This window comes from Sprattus sprattus (assembly GCF_963457725.1).
Source record: "Sprattus sprattus genome assembly, chromosome: 4".
In the NCBI taxonomy this organism is placed as follows: Eukaryota; Metazoa; Chordata; class Actinopteri; order Clupeiformes; family Clupeidae; genus Sprattus; species Sprattus sprattus.
In genome coordinates, this window is record NC_137923.1 from 4176823 (window position 1) to 4190146 (window position 13324).

At 43.8% G+C, this 13324-nt stretch overlaps 1 protein-coding gene across 1 annotated transcript; it reads left to right on the top strand.

Annotated features, from left to right (window-relative positions):
• Window positions 1–354: 354 nt before the first annotated feature.
• On the top strand, window positions 355–10790 carry LOC308364717 (tetratricopeptide repeat protein 39C-like). The gene is made up of 14 exons (XM_080837935.1): window positions 355–577; window positions 3096–3144; window positions 4100–4228; window positions 4795–4909; window positions 5243–5675; window positions 6317–6485; window positions 6656–6749; window positions 7097–7204; window positions 7533–7642; window positions 8269–8392; window positions 8581–8678; window positions 8821–8925; window positions 9062–9100; window positions 9332–10790. Exons 1-14 carry the CDS (start codon window positions 438–440, stop codon window positions 9419–9421), a joined length of 1803 nt encoding a protein of 600 aa, XP_080694061.1. The 5' UTR covers window positions 355–437; the 3' UTR covers window positions 9422–10790.
• The last annotated feature ends 2534 nt before the right edge of the window (window positions 10791–13324 follow it).

Genomic DNA, 13324 nt, shown 5'->3' on the forward strand with positions numbered 1-13324 from the left:
ACGTACTCTGACACAACATGGGTTTGGGTTTATTTACATAAGTGTTAAATTGGTTTGATGAATCTTTTTTCACCGTCTGCCTGTGCTCATTGGCTAGAGTCATCTTAGGGGAAATGTCGTAAATGTCTTCGAATTCCTGCATGTAAATGTGGGCTAGCTGTGCACCGGCCAGTCTAGCAGAATGCTAGGGGAGGCTGCATCTATCTATGATGATGAATAACAGAACAATACACATTTATAACATGTATTTACTATTTTTGTCGTGAAGAAACAATACGGTTTGCAGTTACAGTCTACTTGAAATATTTTCGGCTGGAGTGCAATCGCTATTGAGCTCTGAGGATATTCGTTTGCTGCTGACTGTACCATTTGGATTGCCAAGCAAGCATTTAAGGGAAGAATTGTATATGTACGCAGTTTAACTTAGAAAATCAATTATGGCTGGCCCCGAACCTGTCCAACAAGAGGTTGACGACAATCCAGACCAGATTGAGGACGCAGAGCTGGCATTGCAAGGAATAAACATGCTTCTAAACAACGGCTTCAAAGAGAGCGACGAACTGTTTCGAAAATACAGGTACAATATAGCCTATCCAGAATATAATTAACTTCCCTTTTAGTAGTCAAACGTTAGATGCACCTTCGTTTTTTGCGCGATTGCAGTGGCTAATATTTATGGTTACTGACTACTGTCCCTTTCAACAAACTTTATATTCAGACAGCCCGAACGTCAATTAACTAGCTTGTTAGCTAGCAGTCTTACTGAAATTCATTTTAAGGCGCAGACCTATTCAGTAAATTAAGCCTATTGCAGACTGCTTCCTTAGTTTCCTTATATGTCACAGTCTATATGGAACATCTATTTTGTGAGTAGTGTCAACCATTCGTAGCTGTTTAACCTCTTCGCCAAAGCACTGTGTCACCGCTGTCGGAATTTGTCATGGAGGCTCTGGGTGTCATTCACGGCTCTAGATAGCTCGTCAGTAACTGTAGCAGAACTTGGATTGATCACCTGTGGCGTCAAACCCAGTGCCTTGTAGACAGCAAGTAGGCCTACAACAAATGGCACATTTGCTGCAATATTAAATATGCAGAAACCATTCACAGTTATTGCTTCACACAGCGCTGTAAAATACTACCCTGTATGTATGCGATTATTTCATGCTTGCTGTTATGGTAGGCCATTTCTATGCAGTCATTACCCCCCTTCACTTCCGTACTTCAAACACATTCCTCATCATTGGTGTAATGTGTCTTGTTTGAAGAAGCAGTTGCATTGTTGTTTATGCGTTTGTTTAGCCTAAACAGCTGGTCACATAACATAAACGATCTACTCTCAGATAATTATTCAATTTCTTAATGTTTTTGACCTGGTCAGATCCTGCAGCTTCAGTGAGCGTTGTCCTCACTGATGCACAATATTGTAAATCTAGTGTAAGCATTGGTTTATGTGCTTCAAGAGTGCCATATCTGCTTTAATTACTTTAATCTCTCTAAATAATGCACGTTTTGTGTTACTTACAAACGTCTCTGAACAAAATAGTCTCTTCTGTTGATTTTGTAGTAAAATGTAGGTCTGGCCTTCATAAGTGCAATGCATTTTTTTGGTCAAAATGAAAATGGTTTTGCATCTACGGTAGCCTTGAAGGCATGATGAAAGGACAGTGTGTCTCATGACTCCAGGGCATTTTGTTGTCCTCGGTTGTTGCTTTTTCCCCCTGCTTTATTTCATTTTTCTCTGGCATGTGTAGAGCACTCTGGACTATTATACGATCTCTCTTTTCATTATGACATCACCTAATCACAACAAGGTGTAAGGAGACATTGGGTGTAAGGAGACATTGGGTGTAAGGAGACATTGGGTGTAAGGAGACATTGGGTGTAAGGAGACATTGGGTGTAAGGAGACATTGGGCAGAAGCAAATTGGTGGTAATTCTAAACCACAAAACCTCTGCTTAGGCTGAAACAGTTTGGATTGCTGGCCAATTCAATGCACTTCTAGGTCTTTGAGTATCTCCTCTTACAAATTGTCCATCCGGCATGACATTTATTTTTAGTTAGGTGTGTGTTAAAGGGCATTTTCATAGCCTAATTATTAAACATAGGCAGATCTTATACTGTGCGGAATCCCTCCTTTGTTAAATAAACAGTTAAAACAATTGTACGTAAAGAGGCATAAAGGCTTAGTCACTGTCCAGATTTGTATGCAGAGCACTGATAGGCTTCCAGAGATGTTCTGTGGATCTGAATGTACAACAGGTGTGTTGTCAGCAGCGCAGTTAGCAAGCTTTGAAAAGTATAGGATATTGACAGGCAGGCATACCATAATACCGCGATTCACATGCGGGTATTGAACCATAGGGGCGTACCTAACGAATCGGCAATATACCATGTACCATTGCACCCCTAATAAGGACACGTTCACATGACCAGATAAGCCTGCAAGGAGTCATACTAAATGTCAACTCATCGGTGAAGGCCTTGATTGTAATTCCTTGTGGATGGGCACCCAGACAGTTGCAGACGCCACAGATGCATAGTTGTTTGCTATTATTACGTTTCTAGTCCTCTTTGAGTCTGCAGTTGCCTAGTCGGTGCTCTTGTAGCGTAGTGGTCACAAAAACATTGGAGGGTACAGGTACGTCCACACAGAGCCCTCTGCGCATCTGCGTGACCTTAATGACGTCATCAAAGTATAAACAACCTGTGATTGGGGTGGTGGGGGTCATGCTTGGAGGTGGTCATGAACGTGTTAACAGATAGCGGAACGGACACACTGTCACGCTAAAAATAGGGTAACTGTTAGATCATGCCTTTTACCGACTCCCCTCCCCAACACACACACACTACGTTTTAGAGAGGATCTTGTGGAAGAATGACTACACAGAATCTACTCGACTCTTTGAGTTGTGTGTTATCCCTGTCTGTGTCTGTGTTTTAGTGCAAGCTTTCACTAATTGTGTTATCCTCACTTGTGATGTGACTAAACCATGTAAACTTTACACTTTGTTCACCCAGTATGAATAAGAATGTGCTGATCTGTGAGCTGCCTCAAATGGTTTGTGTTGTGTGTTGTGTGTCTTGTCTTCCCTAGAGACCACAGCCCCTTGATGAGCTTTGGTGCCAGCTTTGTGAGCTTTTTGGTAAGTGAAGGAGGAGTCTGCTTTCCCTACCAGAAGCTGCTTTTGTGTCAAAATTAATTATTCATCCACCATTAAGGTTATTAAAAATAATGGACGGAAATAACTACTGTTAATAGCCTCAAAAACCAAAACATCACTATTTTTTTCCCTTCTTTTTTCTCTTCTTTCCTTCCTTCCATCAATACTGTGTGTGTGTTTGTGTGCGTGTGTGCACACGTGTCTGTGTGTTCTTTTAGTGTACAAGCTAACAGTGTTTAGAGTGAAGAGGGCATTCGCAATTTCCCAAACACTAATGACAACATTGAGTGACTTATACCTATGACCGGTGCGTACAAGCTTATGCACAACTTACATCGGCTATATTATATCATTTTCAAACCTTGATAGTTGCATCGACTGTCCGATAACCAATTGATATGATAGGATTGAAACCGAATGAATGGCAAAACACTGGGGCTCACCCATGGCTAAGTGATGCCGCCCTGCTGTTTACCCCATGCTGCTGGCCAAGATATGTGCTGCTGAGCTCATGAATAACACACAAAGGTCACTCCCGGGTAGCAGGCTGCCCTCCGTGCACCTGGTCCTCTTCAGCTGGAATTTTTAATTTGTTATGCTTGGTAGTATAATGTGCTCACGTATGTGTGGATTGTGGGGTATCTGGGTGTGTCTTAGGCTTCAGTGCAAAGCTTGGATGACATTAAATGGTAAATAGCCTACCACATTGTTGAGATCTATAGATTGAACGTGTCAATTTAGCTAAGCATGAAATCATTGTAAGTTGTACAGACGGATGATGTGTCAACATTGGGTTTGTGCGATTTCCATTTCCTCAGACATCATCAGCTGCCTTATACATATGCTCCACCGTGATCATTCTGATTGTGAGGTTGTTTTTTTTTGGTCCTGGATTAGACTTGACTGGTTAAGTGCGCCTGTGTGTTTTGCTGTGCAGAATGCCATGATGACGTTCGAGGAGGAGAAGATGCAGCTGGCCTGCGATGACCTCCGTGCCACCGAGAAACTGTGTGAGAGTGTGAACGCCGGGGTCATTGAGACCATCAAAAACAAGATCAAGAGGAGTGTGAGTGCTCCCCCTTGCCTGTTGAGCCCATGCAGCAGTCCAATATTAAGTGTACACAATAAAGAAAGAAAATGTAAAAAATACATGCAGCTTATGCGTGCCTAGTTGCTCTGAAAGTCCACCATCTTTCATAAGACAGAGAAACAAGGCAGTCAAGGAGAAGGCACTGTCTAGAGAAGTATGATGTGAAGCATACCAGGAAGTGTGGATTTATACATTCTAAGATTGGGTAACAGTAGAGGATGTGGCCTGTCATTGCTGCATCCTAGTAAATGTTTGTGCTGACTGGGATGATCTATTCCACGCGCTCACACTGGTCTGGCAATTGTACATATGCTGAGCTCAGCACTCTGTCTGTGTTTCTGTTCCTCTCTCTCTCTCTCTCTCTCTCTCTCACTCTCTAACTGTCTGTTTCTCTGTCTCTCTCTCTCTCTCTGTCTGTTTCTCTGCTTCTCTCTCCTTCTCTGTCTGTCTGGTTGTTGCTCTCCCTCTCTCTCTCTCTTTCTTTCTTTCTCTCTCTCTGTCTCTCTCTCTCTTTCTCTTTCCATCTCCCTCTCTCTGTGCAGATGGACTCCCAGAGATCAGAGCTGGCTGCGGTGGAGCGCCTACAGAGACAGATCATAGTTGCAGACTGCCAAGTGTATCTGGCTGTTCTCTCCTTCGTGAAACAGGAGCTGTCTTGTGAGTGAGCAGGGCCCAGGCCCACTTCTGCTTTTTTCTACTCTTGGAGTCGCTTGTTAGACGCCACTATTCCCGAACTAACACCAGGAAACCTACAGCCACAACCAAGGCATTTCACAGCCCACTTTTCACCATTCTATTCTTCTCTGTGTGCATGTAGGAGTTTCGAAGGTTAGCGGGCACTTTGTAAAGTCTGTGCTGTCACATTCTTTAGGCACAGGAAATGAATGGGTCGACAGTAGAGATGTTTGGCATATTTGAATATAACTGGCTGCTGGTCATCCCTCAGCACGTCTGAAAGCCTTGTCTCTCCCTAAAAATATATATCCACAGCGTACATCAAAGGAGGCTGGATCCTCCGCAAGGCCTGGAAGATGTACAACAAGTGCCATAGTGACATCAGCCAGCTGCAAGAGGCCTGCCAGAGGAGGTCCTCCAGCCAGCAGGGCACTTTGCCCCCATCCTCCTCCACTCCCTCCCCCTCCGCCTCCACCTCCTCCTTCACCCCCTCCCTGGCCGCCTCTGCCTCCGCCTCCTCCTCTGGTCCCCAGTCACAGGGGCCGAGTGGGGTGAGCACCGAGGTCCTGGGCCGTCTGAAGGGCTCGGTCAGCTTTGGCTACGGCCTCTTCCACCTGTGCATCTCCATGGTGCCCCCTCATCTGCTGAAGATCATCAACCTGCTGGGCTTCCCCGGTGACCGACACCAGGGACTGTCTTCCCTCACGTATGCGAGCGAAAGTAAGGACATGAAGGCCCCTCTTGCTACGTGAGTAGGTGTGAAGAAGCACCACGCAGTGGCCGCGGCGCTTAAAGAAAACACTCAAATCTTCCACAGCTGCTAATGTTTCAGTGCCGTCAGAGTAAACAGAGAGTATTAACTGAATGACTCATTACTGAGAAATTCACAAGGTTGATAACGAAATTACAAGGACCTTTTTTTCTCTTCTTTTTGTGATGAGGAACTGCAAAGTGTTAAGACTCTAGGTTGTCATTAAATTCCTTGCCTGGATTTAAGCTTTTTATATAACATCTGTATATAGAGGTGTGAGCTTTTGCATACCACCCAAGTGACAGGGCACTGGTTATGCAGGTTCTGTTTGTTTAGTGAATCTACCTGAAAAGTTATGGCTGCTTGTAGTGTGGTGAGGAGGAGCTGTATTGTCACAGAGCAGGGGATTGCCCAAGCTTAATGAAGTACCTCTTCTTTCAGTCCAAACTAAGGGCTGCTGGGTAGAGAGAACAGAGCTTTAGTCATCTGATAACAGTGTTGACATGGAGGGTTCAGTTTCAGTTCAGTTAACACAAATTGCTTGATGATTTCTACACTCTGTTCATATCTGGTGTTCTACACTCTGTTCAAATCTTCATTAATGTAGTGAAGGTTCCTGCTATTCTGTACCATTGCAGGCTGGCCCTCTTGTGGTACCATACTGTAGTGCAGCCCTTTTTTGCTCTGGATGGCACAGACACCCAGGCAGGGCTCCTGGAAGCAAAGGCCATTCTCCAGAGGAATGAGGCCATCTACCCCAACTCCTCCCTCTTCATGTTCTTCAAAGGCAGGGTGCAGCGCTTAGAGGTAAGCCTCCTCATCTGATGTGACACAAAAAGTCCATCTAACATGGATCATGAGCTGATCGGAGCCCTAACATTATGACAACCATGTTGTGAAGGTTTCTTAATTATTAAGGCTTAAGTATTTTGTCACATTGTGCAAACCGGTGTTTCTTGTGTGTCTTTGTGTGTCAGTGTGAGATCAACAGTGCCTTGACTTCTTTCAACAATGCCTTGGAGCTCTCCAAAGACCAGAGGGAGATCCAACACGTCTGTCTGTATGAGATTGGTGAGTTTACTACTTCAGTTTTAAACTAAGTCATTTTGGCGGGTGCAAAAGTTTGGGCAACCTACTGAGTCAATTGAATTCTGTAGTTGCAAAAAGTTAATGTTATGTTCAGAAACTTTAAAGAAGATGGGTGGCCAAACTTTTACACATTGCATAATTAGGGGGGGGGGGGGGGGGGGGGGTCCTATCTATTTTTAACTTAAAAAGTAACAGTGCAGAAATAATTTTATAATTTTATGTTCCTCTGTAACAGAGGTTGTATTTACTCCTTTTCACTTCAAAAATCTGTTTATTGTGCTGTGAGGTGCCCACGTTTGCATACAACTGTATGCCTCTGGCTGTTTCAGGGTGGTGCAGCATGATAGAACTGCGCTTTGACGACGCCTACAGAGCCTTTGACCGGCTGAGGACGGAGTCTCGCTGGTCGCAGTGCTACTACGCCTACTTGACCGGAGGTGAGGTTCCTGCAACAATAGCATCCGCATACGGCCGTCTTGGGAAATAATAATAATAATAATAATAATTCATTTTATTTTTAACGCACTTTTCATTCCAAAGGATCTCAGAGTGCCTACATATTAGAAATTAACTATAATAATACAATAAAATAAAAAAATAAAAATGAAATTGTTTACAATACTGGGAAATACTGTATGTGTGTTCACATATGGCCGCGGAAGCAGTCTGTGTTAGTAGAGTACTGTTGAATACGCTGATAATGCTGTATGTGTACTTGTGTGTTGTCCATCACACTCCTTTCTCTGCTTCGGTGGCTGCCTGTAGCGTGCCAAGGAGCTGCAGGAGACCTGGATGGGGCAGAAAAAGTGTTGAAAGACATCCAGAAGCTTTTCAAAAGGAAAAACAATCAGATTGAGCAGTTCTCCATGAGGAGGGTGAGTGTGTTGCATACGGGGGCCGAGAAGGGTAAAACTAATTAAGACATTCGAGAAAACAAAATAACAAGATGTGGAACACCTGTCCCGAAACAAATTTACAAGTGAAAAGAAAAGGAGAAGGTAGATACAGTACTCAGGAAGTGCTTGTTGCCGACCTTTTGTGTAAAGTGAATAGAGTTTGGGAATGTAGCCAACTGGGTAAAATGGTCGCCACAAGTTGGACAAAACACAATTTACAGCCACAAACTCTATGCACTGCAGCAACAAGTATTGTACCCTTTCTTTCCGTTTGATTCAGCGCTTGTAAACTTGTTTTCGAGCTGGCTAAAGTGTTTCACATCTTGTGAATTGACTTTTGTCATTTTGTTTGGTAAGTGAAGGAGGAGTCTGCTTTCCCCACTAGAAGCTGCTCTTGTGTCCAATTAAATGATTCATCCACCATTAAGGTTAATAAAACTACTGCACTGAAATAACTACTGTTAATAGCCTCAAAAACATCAAAAGCTCTCTTGATGTGTGTGTTTTGGTTTCTTAGTTTTTTTCCTTCCTTCCATCAAGTGTGTGTGTGTGTGTGTGTGTGTGTGTGTGTGTGTGTGTGTGTGTGTGTGTGTGTGTGTACGCAGGCAGAGAACCTGAGGAAGCAGTCTCCCACCAAAGAGCGCTGCACTTTGGCTGTGATCGAGGTGCTGTACCTGTGGAAGGCACTGGCTAACAGCTCTACCCCCAAACTCCAGCACATGAGCCAAGGTACTGCAGGGGCCACAGACACACTGCCAGTGAACTACTGCACGCTTTGAATTCTTCATAACTTGACATTTCCCCCCAAAATCACCTACACTAAATGTTGTTTACAAAAGATTGACAAACAAAACATTTTGCCTTTTGTATGAATGTAAAATGAGACCTGTTGCCTGTTTGCTATTTTTGTTATTTAGTCCTGCAGGAGATAGAGGATGCGTCATGCGCAGGTCTTAGAAATCTACTTCTTGGTGCCATAAACAAATGTCTGGGAAATACAAAAGAAGCAATCCAGGTACATTATTACCTACTCAACTTGATGTGCTTAATGTGATTATTTTTTATATATATATTTGGCGTGCCATCACTGACTGATAATTGTGAGGCTTCTCTAACGGAGTGATGCCATAGCTTGACTGTGTGAATGTTGTCTCTAGTGCTTTCATCTGGCGGCCAGAGATGAAGAGGGCCGACTTACTAACTCATACGTGCAGCCCTACTCCTGCTATGAGCTGGGATGTGTACTACTGGACAACCCTGAGGTGTGTGTGTGTGGGGGGGGGGGGGGGGGGGGGGGGGGGTGTGTATGTATAACTGAGGCTGAGTTACTACTTGTTTAATGGTTTCTCATGGCCGTGTCTTTTGTGTTGACATTTCTGTTTATCTTTTCCCCCACAGTCTTCAGCAAAGGGCAGAGGTCTTTTATTGCAGGCCAAGGTCATTTTCTTTTTATATCATTGGTATTGAATTTAGATTACAAACGCACTCTGACCGTTTGCATTTGAGAAAATGAACAAAACTGCCTTTATTCATTTTTTCTTTATTCACCATTATTCATTAAAGCTGTGTGTGTGTGTGTGTGTGTGTGTGTGTGTGTGTGTCTGTGTGTGTGTCTGTGTGTGTGTGTGTGTGTGTGTGTGTGTGTGTGTGTGTTCTCTCGTTCTGTAGGAGGATTATGCTGGCTATGACTTTGAGAACCGCCTCCACGTGCGCATCCACTCAGCGCTGGCGTCGCTCAAGGAAGTTGTACCCCAGTGATCCACCTGCCTCCCTACCCTCTGGCCTCCCCTCTGGCCTCCCTACCCTCTGGCCTCCCCTCTGTCCAGTGCTGCTCCTCTGCGTTTAACTCCACTCCCAGGAGCTTCGTGGAGCCCAACACAACCAGACAGGAGCCTGGTGGACATGTGCCAGTCCTGACCATGGCTACTACTTATTCAAAGGATTAGAAAGTAGATCAGTCATCAAGGAAATAGATGACCCATCAGTTACATTGTTTTAATTTGGAATAATCTGTACTAGATTTGCCCAGATGCCATTCCCCTACGACTTTTATTTAACCTCTTTGTTTCTGAATGTGCCACTAAGTGACTTTAATTTGCCTTTTAAATAAACTTTATTTACTACTTTTTTTTTGTTGTAAATACAGCCTTGCATTGTTAGCAGGTTAATTGTAAAGCCATTTCTTTCACCTGCCTTGTATTATTTTAACATATGAAATTAGGTCAAGACTGAAATGTTAGCAGGGCATTGTATGTGTATGGGATTCCTTCACATACTTGCTGGGGGGGACATACAGTATCTAGGAGCACAGCTTTATATGATGTGTGTGACAGTCTTCCTTCTCCTTCATTCTTTCTTTGGTAAATGCTGTATGATTTTTTTTAGTGTGGAAAGATGTGTCTGGATGTTGGTGATGTGAAGAGGTGATCTACACACTCAGTTTTATTGTAATGTACATTTGGAGGTGTTTAGGGTGTTACTGATATATTACCAGTGGTGACAAGAGGGAAGGTCTGGAAATGCCACACTGTCTCATTACACTGACCGGTGTATCAATCTTAACCTCAGGTCAGAGAGGTGTTTTTCTTTTTTACCCCCTTCATAATCCATTCTCCTAGTTTGGGAGGAATGTTAATTAGTCAACACAAAGGTGGTTGATTGTACAGAGTTGTACCAAAATCCATTGTACCAGTTTCAGGTGTAAATATTGTATTGTTAATTTGGAAATAAGTTGTTCTCTTTATCTCCAATGTTCAGAGGTTGTCTTAAGGGGTGTATTGTTGTTAAGGACAGGTGTCGGGTGTAAGTAGCATTGTGAAATCAGTTCGGTGGAGAATGTGGTACAAGAAGCAATAGAAGTTAACTGCAAGCATTATAGGCATTGTCATGACTTGTGTTTAAGAGCCATTTATGCCTAGCCACGACATTTGACAGTGGTGATTCTATGTTTGCCAAACTCTAATTGGATTTCGATTCTTTACATTTTAAAACTAAGTACTCAACTAAACTACTACCACTCGGAAGACAATCAAGTTATTGTCTACTATGAATGAGGCATAATGCGGTTACATACGGTACGTTTTTTGTTTGTTTTTATAGATCCTACGTTTACAGGTTGTTGAATGATGTTGTATATTGTTCAAACTACTGTCTGAGTTCAACACTGGCAATGTACATTTATAATTGTAGAGTGAACCACCTACTTTCTTCCCTTTGAAAAACTGTTTTCCCATGTCAGTGTCCTCTGTCAGAAAGACTACTGTTTTAACATTAAATTGGTTTTAAAAAGCTCTGTACGTCACGTGTAATGTTCTGGTTTTATGTTTGTGCTGCTACCCCCTGCAACCAACAGTGACGTGGCACGTAAAGAATCACTAAAAGCATTGCGATTAATCAAATGAATATGTTTATTTTACGACTAGGTTGATGAAAAGCTAGTTTAGGCTAGGAGATTCGTTTATTTGCGCAGCCCTGCTAGCAGCTGCAGACCATTGTGACGCACTCTATGGCGCAGAACCCATAGCCTGACGTAATATCGAGGAAAGACAGAAATAGCGCTCTGGCCATACAGGTCCCAGACACGTCTAAATCACGGTGAGGACAGGTCGGAAGGGTAACATGTACACCTATCTGCATAACGTTATGATTCCCAAGGGACTCAAACCTATGCTTGAGGGATTCAGCCGAGCCGTGGTGAGATGTAAGCCGGAGAGCGTCCAACATTATGCTGAGAAATACTTCAAAGCTCTTCTCACCTTCAGAGTTGGTTCGTGTTTTATGATATAATCCACTTATAATTAATCATATGATTATTGTCTTTTCACACCATCACGGTTTCGATCGGTCTTAACATTTCCCTCACTGAATTTTCATTTCTCCAGAGAATCCAAATTTAGGTTTTGAAGAGCTTCTGAAGGCATTCCAACAATCAAAAATTCCTCTATGTAAGTATAGGAAAATCAGTTTTGTTGTTTAACAGTGAATCGAGCAAATGTGTTGCCATAAATAGGATAAATGAAGCCTTCTCTTTTGTATATTAGGAGCATTTAAATTTCCCAATCATGGCCAGGATAGATAAGAGATACAATTATAAATCACATCATTGCTGTTTTCCAGTAAAACCGAAACCCTCAACCCGGCCAATTCGCCACCTCGAGTCTAAGGAGGAGTGGGAGGCAGGCCCTCTGCTCTATGAAGCCAGAGTCGACCACATAGGACCTGTTTCAAGATTCCCAGCTGGTGACTCAGGTGAAACAACAAGGGAGAATGCACAGGAGTTCACCAAGGCCCAGTTTCTCCCTTCAGAGGGTGTGGAAGCTCAAATTGAGAAGAGTGACCTGGATGGACTCATTTCCGCCAATGTCATCACCTTGTCACCAGGCCCAATAACACCAGAGATGGCCGTAGACCTGGCAGTGTTCCGCAGAAAGACCACCCCCAAGAGCTCTTCCCAACATGACTTTGGCAGCAGCCTGACCGGGGAGTGTAGCCAGCGGGGCTCACCGTGTGGGCGGGTCCACTCAGCCCTGTTTGAGAAAGTGCCCCTGAGTGACATTGACATGGATATGGACGCGGTCCTAATCAAAACATCCATACTTCCAAATGTGTCACAGATCATTGTCCAGTCCGAGGAGGTACCAGAGATTATTGTGTTTCAAGCTGATATCAAACTGCCTGACCCCGAATGTGCTGTTATGGAGGCTGTTACTTTGAACAAAGAGAACACTACTACCCCGGCACCAACTTCCCTCACTCATTGCAGTCCTCAAACTGGTGATGCCCTGATGGCAAAGATGTCAGAGTCTCTAGAACTAATTGCTTCCAAATGTGTTATGGAAACCTCTGAGGACCAAACCACTGCTGAAACAAAGATTGATTCAGCACCCCAGAGGGGCAGAGGCTCTGCTTCTCAAAAGAGTTCCCGATCAAGCATTGCTTCATGTTTTATTTCCAACCAGGACCAAGTAACTGCTGAAATTAAGGAGTCTGCTTCTCAAAAGAGTTCAGTGTCGAGCATGGCTGCACTTTCTGCTGCTGATGAGAACCAAATAACAAAGGAGGCCACTGCCTATGAGAATAGTTTGGATTCTGCTTCTCAAAAGAGTTCCCGATCAAGCATTGCTGCATGTTTTATTTCTGACAAGGACCAAGTAACTGCTGAAATTAAGAAGTCTGCTTCTCAAAAGAGTTCAGTGTCGAGCATGGCTGCACTTTCTGCTGCTGATGAGAACCAAATAACAAAGGAGGCCACTGCCTATGAGAATAGGTTGGATTCTGCTTCCCAGAAGAGTTCTCAATCAAACATTGTTATCCCAGCCGGACCTTCAGCGTGTGACGAGACAACTGCAGCAGAGGTACAAACTGTCTGTGAATCAAAGGAGGTGGCTACGTTTCAGGAGAACCAAGTTCCAGAAGTCGCAGCTCCAGATATTTCTGTTCTTGGCATCGAAGTCTCTGCAACAGATATAGCAGCCACCACTCTGACTGAACCCCCTGCTGCTGTTGACATGGCAACCTCGGATGGGACCCCTGAAACACAGACAACCCTGCAATCCCAGGAGAATGTGATCTCAGGCCTTACTGTTCCGGACGTGCTGGAGACAAGAACTGAGGTACCCTCCCCTTGCCACCAGTTTGCACCTGCTTTGGCCGAAGGTAAAA